Here is a 17,905-nt window from a genome sequence, read left to right as displayed (position 1 = left end):
AGGAGAGAAAATTCTTTTCCTAGTCTTTTTACTTGTTTTAATTTTTTTTTACTTCACTTAACAGAGGGAGAAATCAAATTTTTATTGATAGTAATTTGCAAGGCATATTCTATGAGGGAAATTTCTTCTGAAATATTTTTAAATGTGATTCCATTTGGAATATCCTTTACTGGATAAGTGGCAATAAAGCAAAGAATTGAAGAGAAGCATAGAAGATATCAAAGGTATCTGGTGTATTCATTTAACCTTCCCAGGTTGTGCCCAGCTAGAGATCCACTTCTAGATGTGGTAAGGGTAAGAAAAAAACAAGTTGGTTAGTTGGATGGGGAAAAAATTTTAGATGCAATAATTATTTAGTAATTTTAATACATAATGTAACCTGGTAGTTTAATTAAATGAACTATATAAATTTCTAATAAATAAGCAGGCCAGATTTAAATGATTACATTTGAAAACTTCATACCTAGGTATTTTATAATCTATATATCTGATTCATTGATACAGATTAATATACAATTAAATTATGCTAATCAGGTGCTTATGCTGGTGCTTCTAGCTAAAATAAGCATGTTGTCAGTTTTCTTTTTAAAGAAGTCTATATTTTGGGCATTACTATTTCAGTGTTTATTTGACATTATGAGTTTTATGTTCACTTGAGGCAAAGTGCCAATGGGTTGGAAAATTTTCATTCATAATGTGAAGTTCATTAATTCACTTAAGATTGATATTTAAACCAATAAACCTAAAATACCTAATGATAGTCCATTATATATTGTCCATTAGCATTTCCATTTGCGTTCCTAACTGTCAAATGAATAAAAGTATTTTGGAGGATTTTTAAGTTCATTTAATCTGTGATCAGTTTAGAAGCTACAAGATCGAAGAAGTAAAAACATAGTAAGGATCACTCTAATTCATGCAGCTCTTGTCCTCTGAAAATATAGCTTTTCTTTAGGAAGGTCAAAGTGTTCTAATGTTTTAAAATCTGTATAGTTCCTAGAAAGTACAATAGAGAAAGGAAGAAATTGAAAGAGTGAGAGCACATTGTCAGGAGTGAATCTAGGAGGTAGCTCCAGATATTTTGAGGCTTTTGTCAGCCCAAATAGTTAATAGACGATAGAGCACCCCTCCCTGTGAGGCAGTTGATATGCAGTTCTTTCTAGGGATGACGAGGGAGGCACACATCTGTGGGGAGAATCTTCCCAGGTGTCCTTTCTGGACAGAGATCACATGCACTGCATAATTTAAGCCCCAGAAACACACATGGCCTTCTCACTGTTTTAAAGCTTTCAGTAGCATCTAATGAGAAACTCTTGGTCACCCCTAGTACAGCCAGTATTCAAATTAATACTGCATGAACATGATCTCTGTCTTCTGTAAGTGACCGCTCATAATAGCTTGACCTACTTTTCTCCCTCCTTCTTCAATATAAAGAGACATTTTACGCATTTGCTACATTAGTGCTGAAGGTTTGTGACTTGTCCACTGCGTGCCCCGTTCTCTGCAGATCTCAATGAGTGTGGCCTGAAGCCGCGGCCCTGTAAGCACAGGTGCATGAACACACACGGCAGTTACAAGTGCTACTGTCTCAGCGGGTACATGCTCATGCCGGATGGGTCCTGCTCAAGTATGTCAAGCATCCTAACTGTTTCATAAGTGCTTTGGGCTTCATTCTGTGTTGTGCTTGGGTAGCCCGCCCCCCAGGCCCTCCTCCATGGGATGTGTGTGTTCGTATGCATGCCTGAGGAATTGAAAATCAAATAAGAGATGCCCATTTGAGATGAGTAACATCTTTTGCCATGGGTAGCAATGTTAAATTGACTTGGAAATGGTATTTGAAACAAGAATCACAAGACTAAATATATTTTCTAATGCCTTTCCCAACATGGGTTTCCCTGTCTTCCACTAGGACATAAAAGGGCTCAGCCAGGTAGAAAAAGAACGTTAGCGGCCAGTTGGAGACCATTGTGCTTTCTGAAAGGCTGAGCACTGGGCTGTTTGCTAGTAGAGGATCCGTCAGGTCTCTTGAGTGGTTGTAAATCATTTATAAATACCTCCTCACTTCATTTTTACATTTCCTTACAATCATCTAAAGATGGTTACTTCTCTTTTCTAAAAAAAAAAAACTGCTTTAAATAGAAAAAATGATAACAGAAAAGTAGATTTCATGTGTATCTTTGTAGAAGAGAAACATATGGTGTTTCCTACACTCATGTAGGTTTGCTTATAAGATGGATGATGTCTTAAACTTCTCTGCAGACTGAACATTGAAGTTGTGTTTATATGATATCAAATAGTTGATGATTTTTATTTTGACCCAATTATCCGTTAACTGGGTTGCATTTTATAAAATAAACAAGATTGACTAATTTTATTCACCATTGCATAAACATAGACTGAAACTTTTTGTAATGGAGTACACGTTTAACAACATGTGGTGATGCTGCTAGAATCGTATCATATTATGCAACTCAGTGGGAAACCTTCTGCTGTCTCTGGGAAAATTAAATGGGCAGTTGAGCTACTGGTTGTTTGAGTTAAGAGCAGCATTACAGTTTCAATGATCTGGAAAAATACCTCAATTCTCCACTTTTCTAGACTACTGGAAATTTTTTGAGGTAATAATCTATGTGGGATAAAGTTTTAATTTCCTTTCTAACTCTTCAAAAGTATCTCAGCGGATGACAGAGCTTGTTCACTCCTTAATCACCCCTGAGTGTGTGTGTGTGTGTGCATGTACCCTTTTGTCCCTCCCTCCTTTTTTAACTCTCTTTAGAATGTTGGATACTTGAGGCCTCTTTGTCTTCCTTGTTGATTCAGTGTCACTGATCTCAGGGCAAGTAAAAAACATATTTATTTCAATTACACAGTCTGTTCCTTATCTCTGATAGCCAGCCACTCTCTTTCCAGGTGCCCTGACGTGCTCTATGGCAAACTGTCAGTATGGCTGTGCTGTTGTAAAAGGACAGATCCAATGTCAGTGTCCCTCTCCTGGCCTGCAGCTGGCTCCTGATGGGAGGACCTGTGTGGGTGAGTTGTAAAATCCGGCATCTCTGTAAGCAAACACTCTCGGATGAAAGGAAGAAAATGAATGGTGATGGGAGTGAGGAAAAAAAGGGCAATTACCTATATCAGGTAATTAGCTATTCTGCAGAAGATGTCAAATGTCTCAGATGAGGACTGCTCTCTATGAATAAAACATGGAAACCTTGTTTTCTTATGGATGAGGGACAAAAGAAAGCATCAGAAAGAGGGATCCACATGTTCAAAGGTGCTGAAGTTCAAGGGGAGCAGAATGTCCAGGACTCAGCATTTCTTCAATGTAAGGGACAAAGGTGAAGGGAGAGTAATTAAATTGAGCAGGTAGACAAGCCAAAGTATGTGTTGAGCTACAAGGGTTAGACTTTTTCTCCTGTAAATTAGGAAGGCAATGGTTAAAAGACTGGGCTTTGATTTAAGACCTGGTTCTGCCATATACTAGATAAATGACCTCTATATATCTAGAGACTTCTTTCTTTGCGCTTAAGTCTCCTTATAATGACACATGGAACCATTGTGAGGACTGAGTAAGTCATATATGCAAAGAGCTTCACAGAGAACCTAGCATGTTTTAAGCAGTGAATGGAGTCACTCAACAGATGTTTAGTGAGTACATTATTGCAAACACTGCTAATTGATATGTATAGGTAGTGATGGAAAAAGGGGACAGAAAATAAACAAATACCCAATAAAATTATGGATTGTACTAAGTGCTAACAGGGATTCTAAGAGAAAAGAGAGAGAAACAAGATCTTCTCTGGAAAATAGTGATCAGAGAAATCTCTGAAGTAAGACTTGGAGGAAGAACTATGTGGCAAGCCAGCCAAGCAAGCAGGTGAATCATTTCCCTGGCACTGAAGTGAGAGAGCGAGAGTTTGGCTTGTTTGAGGTTTTTAAAGAAACATCAACATGGCAGAAGTGCATAGTGAGTATGAAGGGTGGTGGCTTGAAATACAACAGGTAATGAAGCAAGGGGACAGGTACTGCAGAGCCTTCAAGGATGTGGTGAAGAATGTGGATTTATTTCAGAAAGCACACAGAAACAGATCTGTGTTTTGGCAAGATTGTACACACTGGGTGGAGAATGCTTTGGAGGGAGTAAGACTGACAATAAAGAGACCATCAAAGAGGCTCTTATGAAAGTCAAACCTGGAAGATGGTGACTTGCACTGGGGTAGTGGCAATGGGGAAGAGAAAAGTAGATGGGTTCAAATAACTTTTCGGAGGTAGAATTAACTGGACTTTGTGATTTGGGTATTATGAGAAAGAGGATTGTTAAGGATAACTCATTTTTTAAGTTCAAGCCTCTAGCTGGATATAAGTAGTCTGTGCTGAGGTAAAAGAGAATGTCTTGGCTTACGAGCTGAATTTTGGAGATGTGGGATTTACATTGCCTGTGGGGGTAACCAGCTGTATAATATTTAGGATGATCCTATTGTGTGCCAGGCAACCATTTGCAGACAGTTCATCTTTTTGTTATAAAATCTTCTCCATCTGAATATGCTCTTGCTTTTAACCTAAGATGTGACTTGCATTTCTAGATATTGATGAATGTGCTACTGGAAGAGCCTCGTGCCCTAGATTCAGGCAGTGTGTCAATACTTTTGGGAGTTACATCTGCAAGTGCCATAAAGGATTTGACCTCATGTACATTGGAGGCAAATACCAGTGTCATGGTAATGAAACGCTACTGTTGCTTTATTTCTTTTTCTGTTGTTTGTTTTGTCTGTTTGTTGTCTGTTATTTCTTCTTACAAAGCCCAAAGGTCTCCTAATTCCTGGTGATGGCTAGGATGGGAGAGGATATTGCATTAGACAGACAGACAGAAGTCATGTTCGATCACTGATAGTTCTGGGTCCATAATTCTTCTATCCACCAATTTTATATGAACCTTCACAAAGAAAAGAAATTCATTTTTGAAGCTATATCTCTTTTTCATGTCATCCTATTTATCTCTCAAGTAAACCTTTTTTCCCCCTCTTCCTGATGCAGATATAGATGAATGTTCCCTTGGTAAGCATCAGTGCAGCAGCTTTGCTCGATGTTATAATGTATACGGGTCCTACAAATGTAAATGTAAAGAAGGATACCAGGGTGATGGACTGAGTTGCACGTGTGAGTAACACTTCTCTTCCAACTCTAAATTCGAGCAGGAAATGTAGGACTACAGAAAGGCTCTTAAAGGGGAGATTAAAAAAATGTTTTTACCAAAGTATAATTTTCATAGCTGGTAACATTAGTCTGTGCTTTCCTCAAACAATAGAACCATTTGCTCAAGTATTTTTAAAAATTAAAGTTTTAATAATACATTTTAATATTAAAAGCATGTAATTCCGTTGACTAAAATCTCTCAATAGCTTCCCTTTACCTGGGAAGAAATTAAAAAGCCCTCCCTGAAAATCTGATTTTGTTAAAATCAGAAATAAATGTTGGTTTGTCATTAGCATTAGGTTCTGATAGTGAGATAACATGAATATGTTCTACATTTTTTTGTTTCTGGTTTTTGTCTTCCAATTCCGTTATTTTAAAAATCATTCTCATTTATTTTCTCTACTTTTAGAACTTTCTCTTTTTAAAATTTTATAAGCTATATTCGGAGTAGTGGTTATGTTATATAAACATGAAAAAAAAAATAACCTCCAAGATGAAAGTTTTACAAACCAAAAGCCATAACTTAGCATATATTTCATGTGGCAATACATAATTTTATAGACTTTCCCGAGTAAAATATTTACTGAAAATCATGCATAAAGAATTGTGTGTGTATGATATATACATACATATATGTACATATGTTATGGGGATTAAAAGGTTTTTTGGTAGGATCATGTAGTCATTCCTGGTCTGGAGTATATCATTCCAGGAAGATTAAATATTATTATTTTTTGGGAGGGTAAAGATTATCAAGGAAGAAGATTCCACAGATGATTTTGGTGAACTCTAAACTTTCTTTTCTTTTCTTTTTTTAATAGATTAAAAAATATTTTTTAAGGATACATAGATCATACAAAATGTTACCTTAAAAAATATAAGAGGATCCCATATACCTCCATTCCCCTCCCCCCACTCCTTCCATATCACCAAGTTCTTTCATCAGTGTGGCACATTCATTGCATTTGATGGATACATTTTGGAGCACTGCCACACAGCATGGATTACAGTTTACATTATAATTTACACTCTCTCCCAGTCCATTCAGTGGGTTATGGCAGGATATACAATGTCCTGCATCTGTCCCTGCAGTATCATTCAGGACAACTCTAAGTTCTGAAAATGCCCCCATAAAACACCTCTTCTTCCTTCTCCTTGCTCTTAAGCAACTACCGTGGTCACTGTCTCCACATCAATAATACAGTTTCTTCCATTGTTAGAGTCACAATAATTCTATAGTAGAATAACAATAAGTCCACTCTAATCCATATTTTATTCCTCCATCCTGAGGACCCTGGCATGGCGATGCCAACTCTGCCTCTAACTCCAGAGGGGACTTAGATCCCACATGGCTGATGGATAGAGTTCTCCTGCTTGCAGTTGTAGACTCTCTCGGTTCCCTAGTGTGGTGGTTGACCATCCCCACCTCCCTGGAAAATTTCTTTTTAAAAAGCAATTGCATAAATTAGTAAGAGGGAAGGAAAACCAACTATAAAACAATAGGTGGAACATTTACTCAACATGTTTTTGTATGTGTTGAATTTAGATAAAGTACAGCTGAGAAAAATATTAGTCTTTAAACAGTTCTAAACATGATTTAATTATCATGTTTAGAATTGTCTAAACATGAATAGAATTGTCTAAATATTTTATATTCATGGAGGGACATTTGACAGAGATTCTAAATATACATATCTCAAATAAAAACAACAACAACAACTTAGAATACCTCTGTCCTCTTCCCCACTGTGCAATTTTAAAAATCTCATTGGTTTTTGTCTGTATCCACTTTATAAATATTTATAACATTTTGTTTTTCAAATAATACATATTTATTACAGAAACACCAATATATTTTTTGCCCACATCCAAAAGATGGATATGTGTGTACTAATACAGTTATGCACATATATTTATGTATATATATCATACACACACATGCATACATATTTGTTATTTGGAAAGCTGCCTGACTTAGATAGTAAGGAAATATTCTAAATGTGAAAAGTAAATCTAGTTAGCGTGAGATGTTTCTGTGCATTTGTTTTTACAGTTTGATGTTTTCCCTCCAAAGGGGAGATGGTTACACATTAATTTAAATTTTTTGACTCTTTTAGATATTCCAAAAGTCATGATTGAGCCTTCAGGTCCAATTCATGTACCGAAGGGAAATGGCACATTTTTCAAGGGTGATGGAGGACACAGTAATTTGATTCCTGATGTTGGAAGTACTAGGTGGCCTCTGAAGACACCATATATTCCTCTAGTCACTACCAACAGACCTACTTCTAAGCCCACAACAAGACCTACACCAAGGCCAACACCACAGCCTACCCCACCCCCGCCTCCACCCCCCCCAACAGAGCTGAGAACTCCTCCCCCACCAACCCCAGCAAGGCTGACCACCAGGCCGACAACTGTAGCACCAGCTGCCAGTACATCTCCAGGAAGGATTACAGTTGACAACAGGCTGCAGACTGATCCTCAGAAACCCAGAGGAGATGTGTTCAGTAAGTCATAAACATTTTTGGACATTTTTTACAGGTCATTTATGAGGACATTTCAACGATAGCCATGCCTTGACTAAGAATCAAACTTATGAAAAGAATTTGCTGTATAAAGTAGAAAGTCACATATCCTTGTTGATAAATATGATAAAGAGCTGTGCAAAGAGTCATTCAGTTGGACAATAGGAAAGAACGTGTGTAGAAATGGAAGGGATATCGCAAAGGTATCTATAGTAAAATTACAGCTCCGATCTAGAATGGGGATTCTTCAAACATGTTCAGTTTTACTTGAAAACTCTCAGGAGTTGGGGACTTACTTCATCCCCATGGCATTTTGCTTTGAGTCCAGCTGTTCATTCTTTCCATCAGTGAACAGTTTTGAGTGTCTTTAAAGTGCCAGGCCCTGTAATAGACACTGGGTTTACAAAGCTCTAACAGAAACAGTTCCAGTCTGGTAGGAAAGAGAGTCACCTAGAAGATAGCTGTGATACTTACATGTCAGGTGTCGTGGAAGAGATTTATGTAGGACGTGGGGACAGAGAGAAAGGGACACAATCAGCCTTTGGGCAGACACTAGGCAGACAGGGGGGCCTCCTAAATGAAATGATGGCTTGCTCAACAAAAGGGATGTGGAAAGGGAGGACTTAAAGAGACCAGCACGACAAAGGCACAGAAGTAAGAAACAGTAGAGCATAAATAATAAACTACCATAAACTGGAGGTTCATGATGGCAACAGGTGAGAGAAGGTGAACAGCTACTCTCACCCCACAGCCCATATTTGCTGTAAACTGATAGGTAGAGCTAGACTAGAGCAGGTTTACATTGAGGACTCCCAAATTTTTAACGGGTGACTGAGTATAGAATGTTATAGCCTAATGGAAAGAGGCTATAGAAGGAAAGCAAGTTTAGAAACAGAAAAATATTACCAGACCAAAATTTGCATTTTATAACTTTCATCTTTTCTTTGTATTTATCCATTTGTCACATTTCTCTTTTCTTATTTTTAGCTATCTTCCCATTTTTTCCTCCTGTCCTCCTCCTTTCTGTATTACCTACTGCTTCTTTTCCTTCTTCCATTAAATCCATGTTGGAACTAAATTTGTTCCTTTTATGTTGAGTAACTGATTTTATTTTTAGTAGACGAAAGGAACACTGCAGCTCATATTTTTTAAGAGAGAAAATTAAAGCTTCTTTTTACTTACATGTGACTCTCACCTTAATTTTTTTTTCTCTTGGTCATTGTTCCTTTAAAGAGAGATTAAGGGCAGCGGACTTGGCCCAGTGGTTAGGGCGTCCATCTACCACATGGGAGGTCCGCGGTTCAAACCCCGGGCCTCCTTGACCTATGTGGAGCTGGCCCATGTGCAGTGCTGATGCGTACAAGGAGTGCCCTGCCATGCAAGGGCGTCCCCCGCATAGGGGAGCCCCATGTGCAAGGAGTGCACCCCGTAAGGAGAGCCGCCCAGCGTGAAAGAAAGAGCAGCCTGCCCAGGAATGGTGCCGCACACACTCCAGTGCCGCTGACAACAACAGAAGCAGAAAAAGAAAATGCAGCAAATAGACACAGAGAACAGACAACTGGGCGGGGGGATAAATAAATCTTTAAAAAAAAAAGAGAGAGAGATTAAGAGAATTAAAGAATTCTGATGTATTTATGTATATTTTGGGCAATAAGGGTAATTTTTAGAGCAATTAGTAGCTGTTAAACCATATATTTTTTATATGTCAATATCTTTTTAAAAATATATTTTTGCAATTTTCTCTTCCCTCCCTCCTTCCCTCTCTCTCTCCACCTACTCTCTCTGTTATGGTTTCATTTTGTTCCATCTCTTTGTAATCACAATGGGATTTTATTCATGGATGCTTACATAATCTGGTATTTACATTATTCTGTTGTCTTAAATTTAGGGTCTTAAAAACTAGGCTATTTAATTTAAACAGTCACTCTAACCATAATATATATAGAAAGGTATGTATATGTATATATATGCCTTTCTGAGTCTTCCTTTTAGTGTTTTCTCCTTTTAAAAAGTTCCTCTTTCTTCCCAATGCTTTTCTCCATATATATAAGTTATAATAATGTTATATAAATTATATAATACAAATATATTATAAATAATGTTGAAGGTCACCAATAGAATTTTAACAGAATGAAATTGGTGAAATATGGAGTTTCAGTAATTTTGAGTGCTCTCATTATAAGACAGTGTGCTCTTAAAGAAGGGTTTCCTTGATCCTGTGCCAAGGCTGTTGCATGCCACAGATAGCATTGCTGCCTTTAGACACTCCTGCCAGAAAAAATAAAATCCACCCTCGTTTCATCTTCAGCTATAGCTAGCTGCTGGTTAATTTTAGTGTGGACAAGAATATTTTGGACAGTTCTTAACTTGCTGTCTTGTGATTATAGCATGTAGTCTGAATCAAAAAAGTGTTATAAGTTTTAAATTCAGAACAAATAATGTGTGTGTATTCACTCTGGAAAGCAGAAAAGACAGTGCTATTTTAGTTAATACCATTTCTTTATTGAATATTTTCTGCACTTGCATAATAATTCCTTAAACCACCTTTATTCCCTGTATGTTTGAGAATAGAATCTGGTTTGCTTCATGAATTTTCAGATGTTATTAATGATGGCAACTATTTAGCAGTCTAACTATAAATAGCCCTATATATCAATTGTTTTTCTTTATGAAAGGGATTTTTTTTTTTAATGGAAGAGATTGTTACACAGAGTTTTCTTTACAATTTGAGGATGTGGGTGTCATCTCCCTGAGAAAAGATTGTAAAGATATACTAAAAATAAAGCAAGAAAGAAAAATTTTAACATGACATCTCAACCCAGACTTTTCCTCAAACTAGATTTGTATATCACTGGAGATGATAACCTCTCCAGTTGGCTGAAAATAGATGTCTCAAACCTGACATGCCCAAACTGCTCCTTACCTTCCGCCAAAAACATGTACCACCCGTAGCTTCCCCACCCCAGTTGGTGGTAACTCCATCCTACAACTTAGCTAAAGACATTGGAGTCATCCCAGATTCCTCTTTTCACATCCAATGTCCAATCCATAAGGAAATCCTGTTAGCCCTACTTTCAAATCATATCTGACATTGCAACAAATTCTTACTGTTTCTAATGCTACCATCTGGCCCAAATCTTCTCTCTCTGGTTTCCAGTTCTAAAATCCTTTTTTCAGAAGAGTTATGGAGTACAGCATTTTTCAGATTTTAGAAAAGTAAGGCACATATGCTATATATGCTATATATTATGTAATCAAGCATGTTACATTTCTACCATGAAGTATATGTATATGCACACTAATTTGGCTACATAAAGACATGTAGGTAGTTACTTGTTGGTATAGTGTTCCCTCCTTATGCTTGACAGAAACAGTTTGTGGATTTCAGTGTTAAGGGTGAGAAACCATGGAGCTATGCTGCAAAAGCCTTCCAGCATGCTCCCTGCTTCCACCCTTTTCTCTCTGTAATCAGTTCTCAAACAGCACCCAAAGGCACCCGTTCATTCAGTGCAAGTCTAAGCCCTCCAGTGACTTACCAAGTTCTAAATCTCATCTCCGAGTCCCCTCCCCCTCGTTCAGTCCACTCCAGCTTCTCTCGCCTCCGTGGTGTTCCTGAGTTCTCCCCTCTTGTGACCTTTGCTCCGACTGTTCCCTCTACCTGGAACCCTCCCCCCAGTAAGCAGCTTGGCTGGCTTCTTCGCCTCTGCTCCCATCAGGTTGTCAGTGAGGCCGCTCTGACCCTCTGTTTAATTCTGGGAGATTCACCAGTCAACAGCAGCATTCCTGATCTTGCTGTTCTCTATTGTTCTTCCCTTTTTTATATGGCATTTATTACCTTCTAATATACTATATTTTCTACTTATTTTGTCTATTTTTTATCTCTCTTTACTTGCATATAAGCTTTGCCAGAACAGAGATCTGTGTCTGTTTTGCTCATTGGTGTATCCCACAAACCTGAATGGTGCCTGGTATGTCATTGGCTATTAAACACTATTTGTTAAACAAAAGAATGAATGAATAGATTATATGTAATTTTTTAGAATAAATAAGAATTATTATGATGCAATCAAATTTTCAATACAAAAGCTAATTTAATGTAATAACATTTCATCCAAGTTTATGAATTAAAAATATATTATTTTCTGATTGTTGTTTCTTATTTTTATATTAGGAGAAGCTTTTTAAAATTAAATTGCCTTTCCCCTTTTCTTCCCTTTTTTTTTTTTTTTAAGATACCAGGGCTGGGGATTGAACCCGTGACCTTGTATGTGGAAAGCCAGCACTCAACCACTGAGCTACTTCAGCTCCCTCAAGTTGTTTTTCGTTTGTTTGTTAGTTTCTTGTTTATTTTTAGGAGGTGTCAGGGATTGAACCTGAGACCTTGTACATGGGAAACAGGTGCTCTACCACTTGAGCTACATCCACTACCCAAAATTTGTTCTTTTTTAAATTTGTTTGTTTTTAGGAGGTACCAGGGATTGAACCTGAGACTTTGTACATGGGAAGCAAGTGCTCAACCATTTGAACTACATCTGCTCCGCCACCATTTTTTCTTTCTCTCTTTCTCTTCTCTCCACCTTTCCACATCCATGCCTTTTGGAGATTTGTATTGTAAAAGTGGATTATCAAGTTAGAAAGATCAATGCTAATGAGAAGGGAAATGATATAAATTCAGAGATAATGAAAAATTAAATAATTTTATTATTTGAAATCTAGCCTGTGTGAAGGTGCACAAATTATTTAATATAAGAAACAACCCTTAAAACAATGTTTCCTATAAGTATAAACAAAGTATCATTGATATTGTCCTGGAGTTTTTTGTCCTTTTACTACTGATGTAAAAGAAAGGAGTTCAAAACAACAAAACTAAGTTATTTAAACTTCAAGTAAGCATTTCAGAAGTGATAGTTATAATAACCTTTTTGGCATTTTAATTTGGGGCCTAAAATTTTCCATGTAAACCAACAGTAAGTAATTAACTCAAGTGTGATTTCCTGTTAAGGTCTCTATTAAATTATCCCAATTATTCAAATCTCTAATATAAATACAGTCTCTCCCAGTAGCCCATCCACTATTGGAATTTTCTTTTTATATTGAACCTAAATTCATGAAACTGTGGTTTACACCACTTTTGTCTTGCCAGGTCCTCAAGGGTCACAATACAGTTGGTCCTTGTCTCCAGACACCATGCTTAGTGTACCCAAGGGATTCTCAGGAAATTACTCAACAGTTTCTTCTTTGGGCACAGTCATTTCTGTTTCTTTTATCTTTTCTTAGGGATAAAGTTTTCTTAGCATTCTGTTTGGCTTGTCCTTTGTACATTCTTTGTTTCCCAAATCCATTTAAACTATGGAATCAAAAGATATAGTAGTAAGATCTGATCCAATATTGATCACAAGTAAGTTTGTTTCTTATTTATAACATGGTTTTATAAGCTAAAATGTTTCTCCTTTGCCAAATAGGTTATATTTCAGATTCATAGGCAGCTATCTAATCTCCAGATATATTTCCCTCAAACTGTCCCACCTGGTATATGGTAGGCACTCTGAAATATTTGTTGAATGGAGTAAAATGGGATTCTATATTTGGTACAATTTTCTTTCTTTCCATTCTCTCCAAATAAACCTTCATATGCTTGAACTAGCTGAATTTCACTTGTTCATTCTGTTAATTCTTCCCCAAATCATCAGTTATGTCATATTATGGTCCTTCTCTTTACCTGATACAATGTGATACATTAATTGAAAAAAAAACAAGACTTTTAGAAAAGTCTAAATTAAATCTAATATACTTCTGAATTTTAAGCTGATAAAGTGAAAAGGCATTAAAAAGGAATATGAAAATCAGGTTGAAACATGTGAAATGGGGGCTTTTAACTACAGCTAATGATAGAATGAATTGAATCAAAGATCTGCTTTTGATTCTTCTATTATTTATGAGTTATGTGATTTTGGACAAGTTACTATGTCCAATTTTAGCTAGAAAATTTAGATTACTGCAAGGAATATAGCACTTGGATCAGAAAGCAGATTTTTTTTTCTCTCAAAGTGTTGCCAGAAGCCCAACTGAACCAGAATAACCTGTGGGACTTAGTTAAGATGTAGATTCCTCATCCCTACAGCACATGTACCAAGTTGGACGTTGTAGCACAACACCTTTCAGTCTTTAATGTGCATAAAATCATATGGGGATCTTGTCAAAATAGAGATTCTGATTTCGCAGGTCTGGGGTAGGACCTAGGATTCTGCATTTCTAACCAAATCACAGGAAATGCTTCTGGGCTGCAGACCACACTTTGAGTAAGAGGGCTCTCTAAATTTTAAAGGATAGCTCCAACCTAGCAGAACCAAGTCTTGGCTGGAGACAGGATTAGCCAGATGTGGAATGTTTAAAAAGTGGCATTTGTGGCTATGCATGTGTCTACTCATATATGTAAAGAGGAAAGGTATCACAGAGTTGAGATTATAGAGTAAAATGTCACGTGTCAGGTCCTCTGCTCCTATTGCTGTTTTTGGAGAAGCAGACTCATTGTCCAAGTCATTACAGATCATGAGAATGTTGAAACTCCAGGGTTCCAAACAGTAAGAAGAAATTTGTTTTCTTTTTATTGATTGCTGCATTGCTGCTTGCCATCCCCAGGTCTTCACCTCATTTCTTTTCTACAAATTTTACGGAGTCTGTGGATGATGTGATCACATTGTTCTTAGTCACGGAAATACTACGGTCTCCTTCCTGGTTCTGTGTGATGATGAGTGAAAAGATTGTTTCTGCTGAGGGGTGAAAAGGTCCTCAAACTAGTTTGCTTTCTAGTAAACATCAAGGCCCAGAGGGACCCTGAGAAGATGCCTGACATCTCTCTGAAGATTAAATTTCTGTTAGTGTTTTGAGGGAGTGAGTTGCTGCTGCTTTCTAGGTCAGGATCTGGTGCTATGAATTCTGAAAGTTTTCGAGATTTTTGATTTATATTTTAATTGGATCCTATGGTGGCTGGTAAAGAAAAAAATAGTTCTCTCCAGAAGGTATAAATTGAATTCTTGGTGAATGTGACCAAAGTCTGAAATCAGTTTTCTAAAAAGTTATATGAACATTTGTTTCAAAAATAGCTATCTTGTAGACTTGTAATTAAAAGTCCTACACTCATAGCCACTCTGTGATTTGGGAACTTTTCCTAAATCTTCCTAAGCCTTTGATTCTTTAAGTTGAGGATGGTAATAGTATCCACCTCATTGGAGTGCTGTGAAAATGAAATGAAAGGGTGCAGGTAAAACTCTTGCTGTAGTTCATGACACATAATAAAGACTATTATTATTGCTGAATACATTTATATGGTAATGATAGCATTTCCTACTTAACCCTGATAAAAAGACATCCTTATTTTGTGTTCTACTTCTGAGTTTTTGTTTTTCTGATATTCTTTATTATGGTTCATTAGTGTTTTTATGCTATTTTTGGCCTACCAGGTCCATTTGGAACAAATTGATTTGCAAGTGAGAGCTATTACATGATTAGAGAAAATGAAAATAGAATCTGGTTACTTTGTATATATCCTTTACTTATCACATAATTGGAAATTCATGCTTCATTAAGGTATTTATAGTCTCTAGTTGAACAGTTGTGATGGTAAAATGAAGATATCCTCACTTCAACTTCCTTACCGTATAAGCAGCATTTATGATGATCATATTGTGTCAGGCAGTCATTTGCAGACAGTTCAGCTTTTTATTGAAAAATAATAAATAAATAAATAAAATTTAAAAGTCAGTAGCCTTTTCAGGGATGAATCTGTCTAGATGGAATTACATAATGATTCTAATGAATATCAGTGATACAAGCTTTATTTCTTCCTGTAAATGGATCCTGTTGGCCTGAGCCTTTGACACCTGGTGGGCTTCGCCTGTGCCCCAGAAGGTGTCCATGCTGCATGCAGTCCAAGTCCATCTCTTAGATTCTACTCACCGCATGTGTTCTGCTTGGCTGGACTTGATTCTGACAGAGCCTGATCTTCACGGTTCCCTTCGGCTCAAAAGAGGGAACGAGATTGAAACCTGTCAAGTGTTTCCTTGATATGAAAAAGTTGTGATATGATCCTTGTGCTTGTGCTTAGAAAAGAACCATCTTTTTGATACTTAGTTCCCCTGGGATTGCTTCAGGCAGAGCTCCAGTTAGTCTGAAACTTTATTAAAGGTATAGTACAGAAAGGAGAAATAGGTGTGTCATAAAAATTGCTCTACCTTTCGCCAGAGATCTAGTGTTTTATTTTGTTTTGTTTCATTTTTGCTCTTTACTCTCAGCCCAAAGGTGTCTTTTTTTTGTTTTTTTAAAAATATTTATTTATTTATTTATTTCTCTCCCCTTCCCGCCCCCACCCCAGTTGTCTGTTCTCTGTGTCTATTTGCTGTGTGTTCTTCTTTGTCCACTTTGGTTGTTGTCAGCAGCAGGGGAATCTGTGTTTGTTTTTGTTGCATCATCTTGCTGCGTCTGTTCTCCGTGTGCGGTGCCATTCCTGGGCAGGCTGCACTTTCACTCTGGGCGGTTCTCCTTATGGGTGCACTCCTTGTGCATCGGGCTCCCCTATGCAGGGACATCCCTGCGTGGCAGGGCACTCCTTGCGCGCATCAGCACTGCGCATGGGCCAGCTCCGCACGGGTCAAGGAGGCCTGGGGTTTGAGCTGCGGACCTCCCATGTGGTAGGCGGACAGACGCCCTAACCACTGGGCCAAGTCTGCTTCCCCCAAAGGTGTCTTTTGAATGTTGTAGATTCTTCCTATGGGCTGAAAGCATTGACAAATAAGGGGTTATTTCTGTGGAGCTCAGCAACCATTTCCTTTTTGCTAGTAATCAATAAATGGCTAAGATTTTTCTCTAATGTGGTTAAGGAAATTACAGAAACTCATTTCCAGTCTTTTACTTGATTCTGCAATCATTTAATGCAATTATGCATATGTTCTGCATCTGGGAAAAAGGGAAAGAGACAGACAGACAGACCATAAAACCCTAGTCATTCATCAAGTGTCATTCATTTGTAATCTCTAAAAATCCTAAGTTCTGCTACCAGAAGGAGTCTTCAGGATATTACTAAGGTTATGTACCATTCCTATCAATGAAGTAAACCCTTACACAAAGAAATACTTTAAGATATTATTGTCTTTTATCTTTTAGCCTGACAACAAATGTCAGAATTGCCTGGGTAATGTCAGGGGAGTCATCTTAGAACAGAAACAGACCTTGTAAACCTGCCTTTAATAAACAGTGCTTACATTTTACTGTAGTTACTCTTTGTAAGAGGTCTGACAGAGGAAGGCATGTATGATAATACTTACATTTAATTCCCTGGGCTTGTTCTTAATGCTTTTTGGTTAAAAATATACACTTATTTGGGAAATTCTATTTCTGGTTGCAGATTATATATTAACACTGTCTTAATACTGTTACAACTCTGGGGAAAAGTTATTTAATAGAAAGTGCCAGGCCAGAGTTTCTTGTTTGGAAGTTGCTGCTCGTTTGTGTGACTGATTGTTCTTACTGGCTCCAGAGCTCCACAGCCATTACGAAAGAGTACCTTCCCCCAAACCCGACCCAACCACATTTTTATCCTGTGGTCTGCTTGCTTTGGTAACTGTACAATCCCTTTCCTTTTAGTTCATGCAGGGGTTTTAGGAAGCAATGAGTAAGTATATTTTTTAGAGGCCAAAAAAAATGACCAATGGAAGAAAATATTTTAGGACATAAATCTTTTAAAGAGTTTACAAACATTCTTTAGTTTAATTTTGGTCCTGTCTGGTCTCTGCCACCCACTCTTACCTCCCTCCTGTTCAATCTCTGTGTTACAGCTAGAATGCTGACTTTAACATGCAAACCTAGGTTTGGCACTTCTCGGTTAAAATCCCTCAGTTAAAATCCTTCCGGTTTCCACCAAGGTAAAGTCCAAAATATTTACAAGGACCTGCACAGTCTGCCTACAGCTCCAGTTTCATTCAGTGCCCTTTTTCCTGTACCCTACCCCTCCTCCTATAAGCTCTCCAGCTATATTGATTTTTTTAAAGATTTATTTATTTATTTCTCTCCCCTTACCCTCCCCCAGTTGTCTGCTCTCTGTGTTCATTCACTGTGTGTTCTTCTGTGACCGCTTCTATCCTATCAGCGGCACCAGGAATCTGTGTTTCTTTTTGTTGCATCATCTTGCTGTG

General features: G+C 37.5%; 2 protein-coding genes across 10 annotated transcripts in view; one reads left to right on the top strand and one right to left on the bottom strand.

Annotated features, from left to right (window-relative positions):
* Positions 1-17,905, bottom strand: part of TBCK (TBC1 domain containing kinase) — a 445,069-nt gene that overhangs the window by 3,678 nt on the left and 423,486 nt on the right. The window lies entirely within an intron of this gene.
* NPNT (nephronectin) overlaps positions 1-17,905 on the top strand; it is an 84,099-nt gene that overhangs the window by 50,433 nt on the left and 15,761 nt on the right. For 7 of the 9 annotated variants that reach the window (XM_004476212.5, XM_058294560.2, XM_004476209.5 and 4 more), the window contains 5 exons: positions 1,508-1,627; positions 2,911-3,030; positions 4,581-4,715; positions 5,032-5,154; positions 7,308-7,700. In XM_004476212.5, the coding sequence (XP_004476269.1) occupies positions 1,508-1,627; positions 2,911-3,030; positions 4,581-4,715; positions 5,032-5,154; positions 7,308-7,700 (891 nt within the window). The remainder of the gene's footprint in view (positions 1-1,507; positions 1,628-2,910; positions 3,031-4,580; positions 4,716-5,031; positions 5,155-7,307; positions 7,701-17,905) is intronic. The other 2 variants (XM_058294563.2, XM_023583987.3) reach the window with 1 other exon arrangement.

This window comes from Dasypus novemcinctus, chromosome 1 (genome assembly GCF_030445035.2).
Source record: "Dasypus novemcinctus isolate mDasNov1 chromosome 1, mDasNov1.1.hap2, whole genome shotgun sequence".
Lineage (NCBI taxonomy): Eukaryota > Metazoa > Chordata > Mammalia > Cingulata > Dasypodidae > Dasypus > Dasypus novemcinctus.
This window is presented reverse-complemented; position numbering and strand designations above follow the sequence as displayed.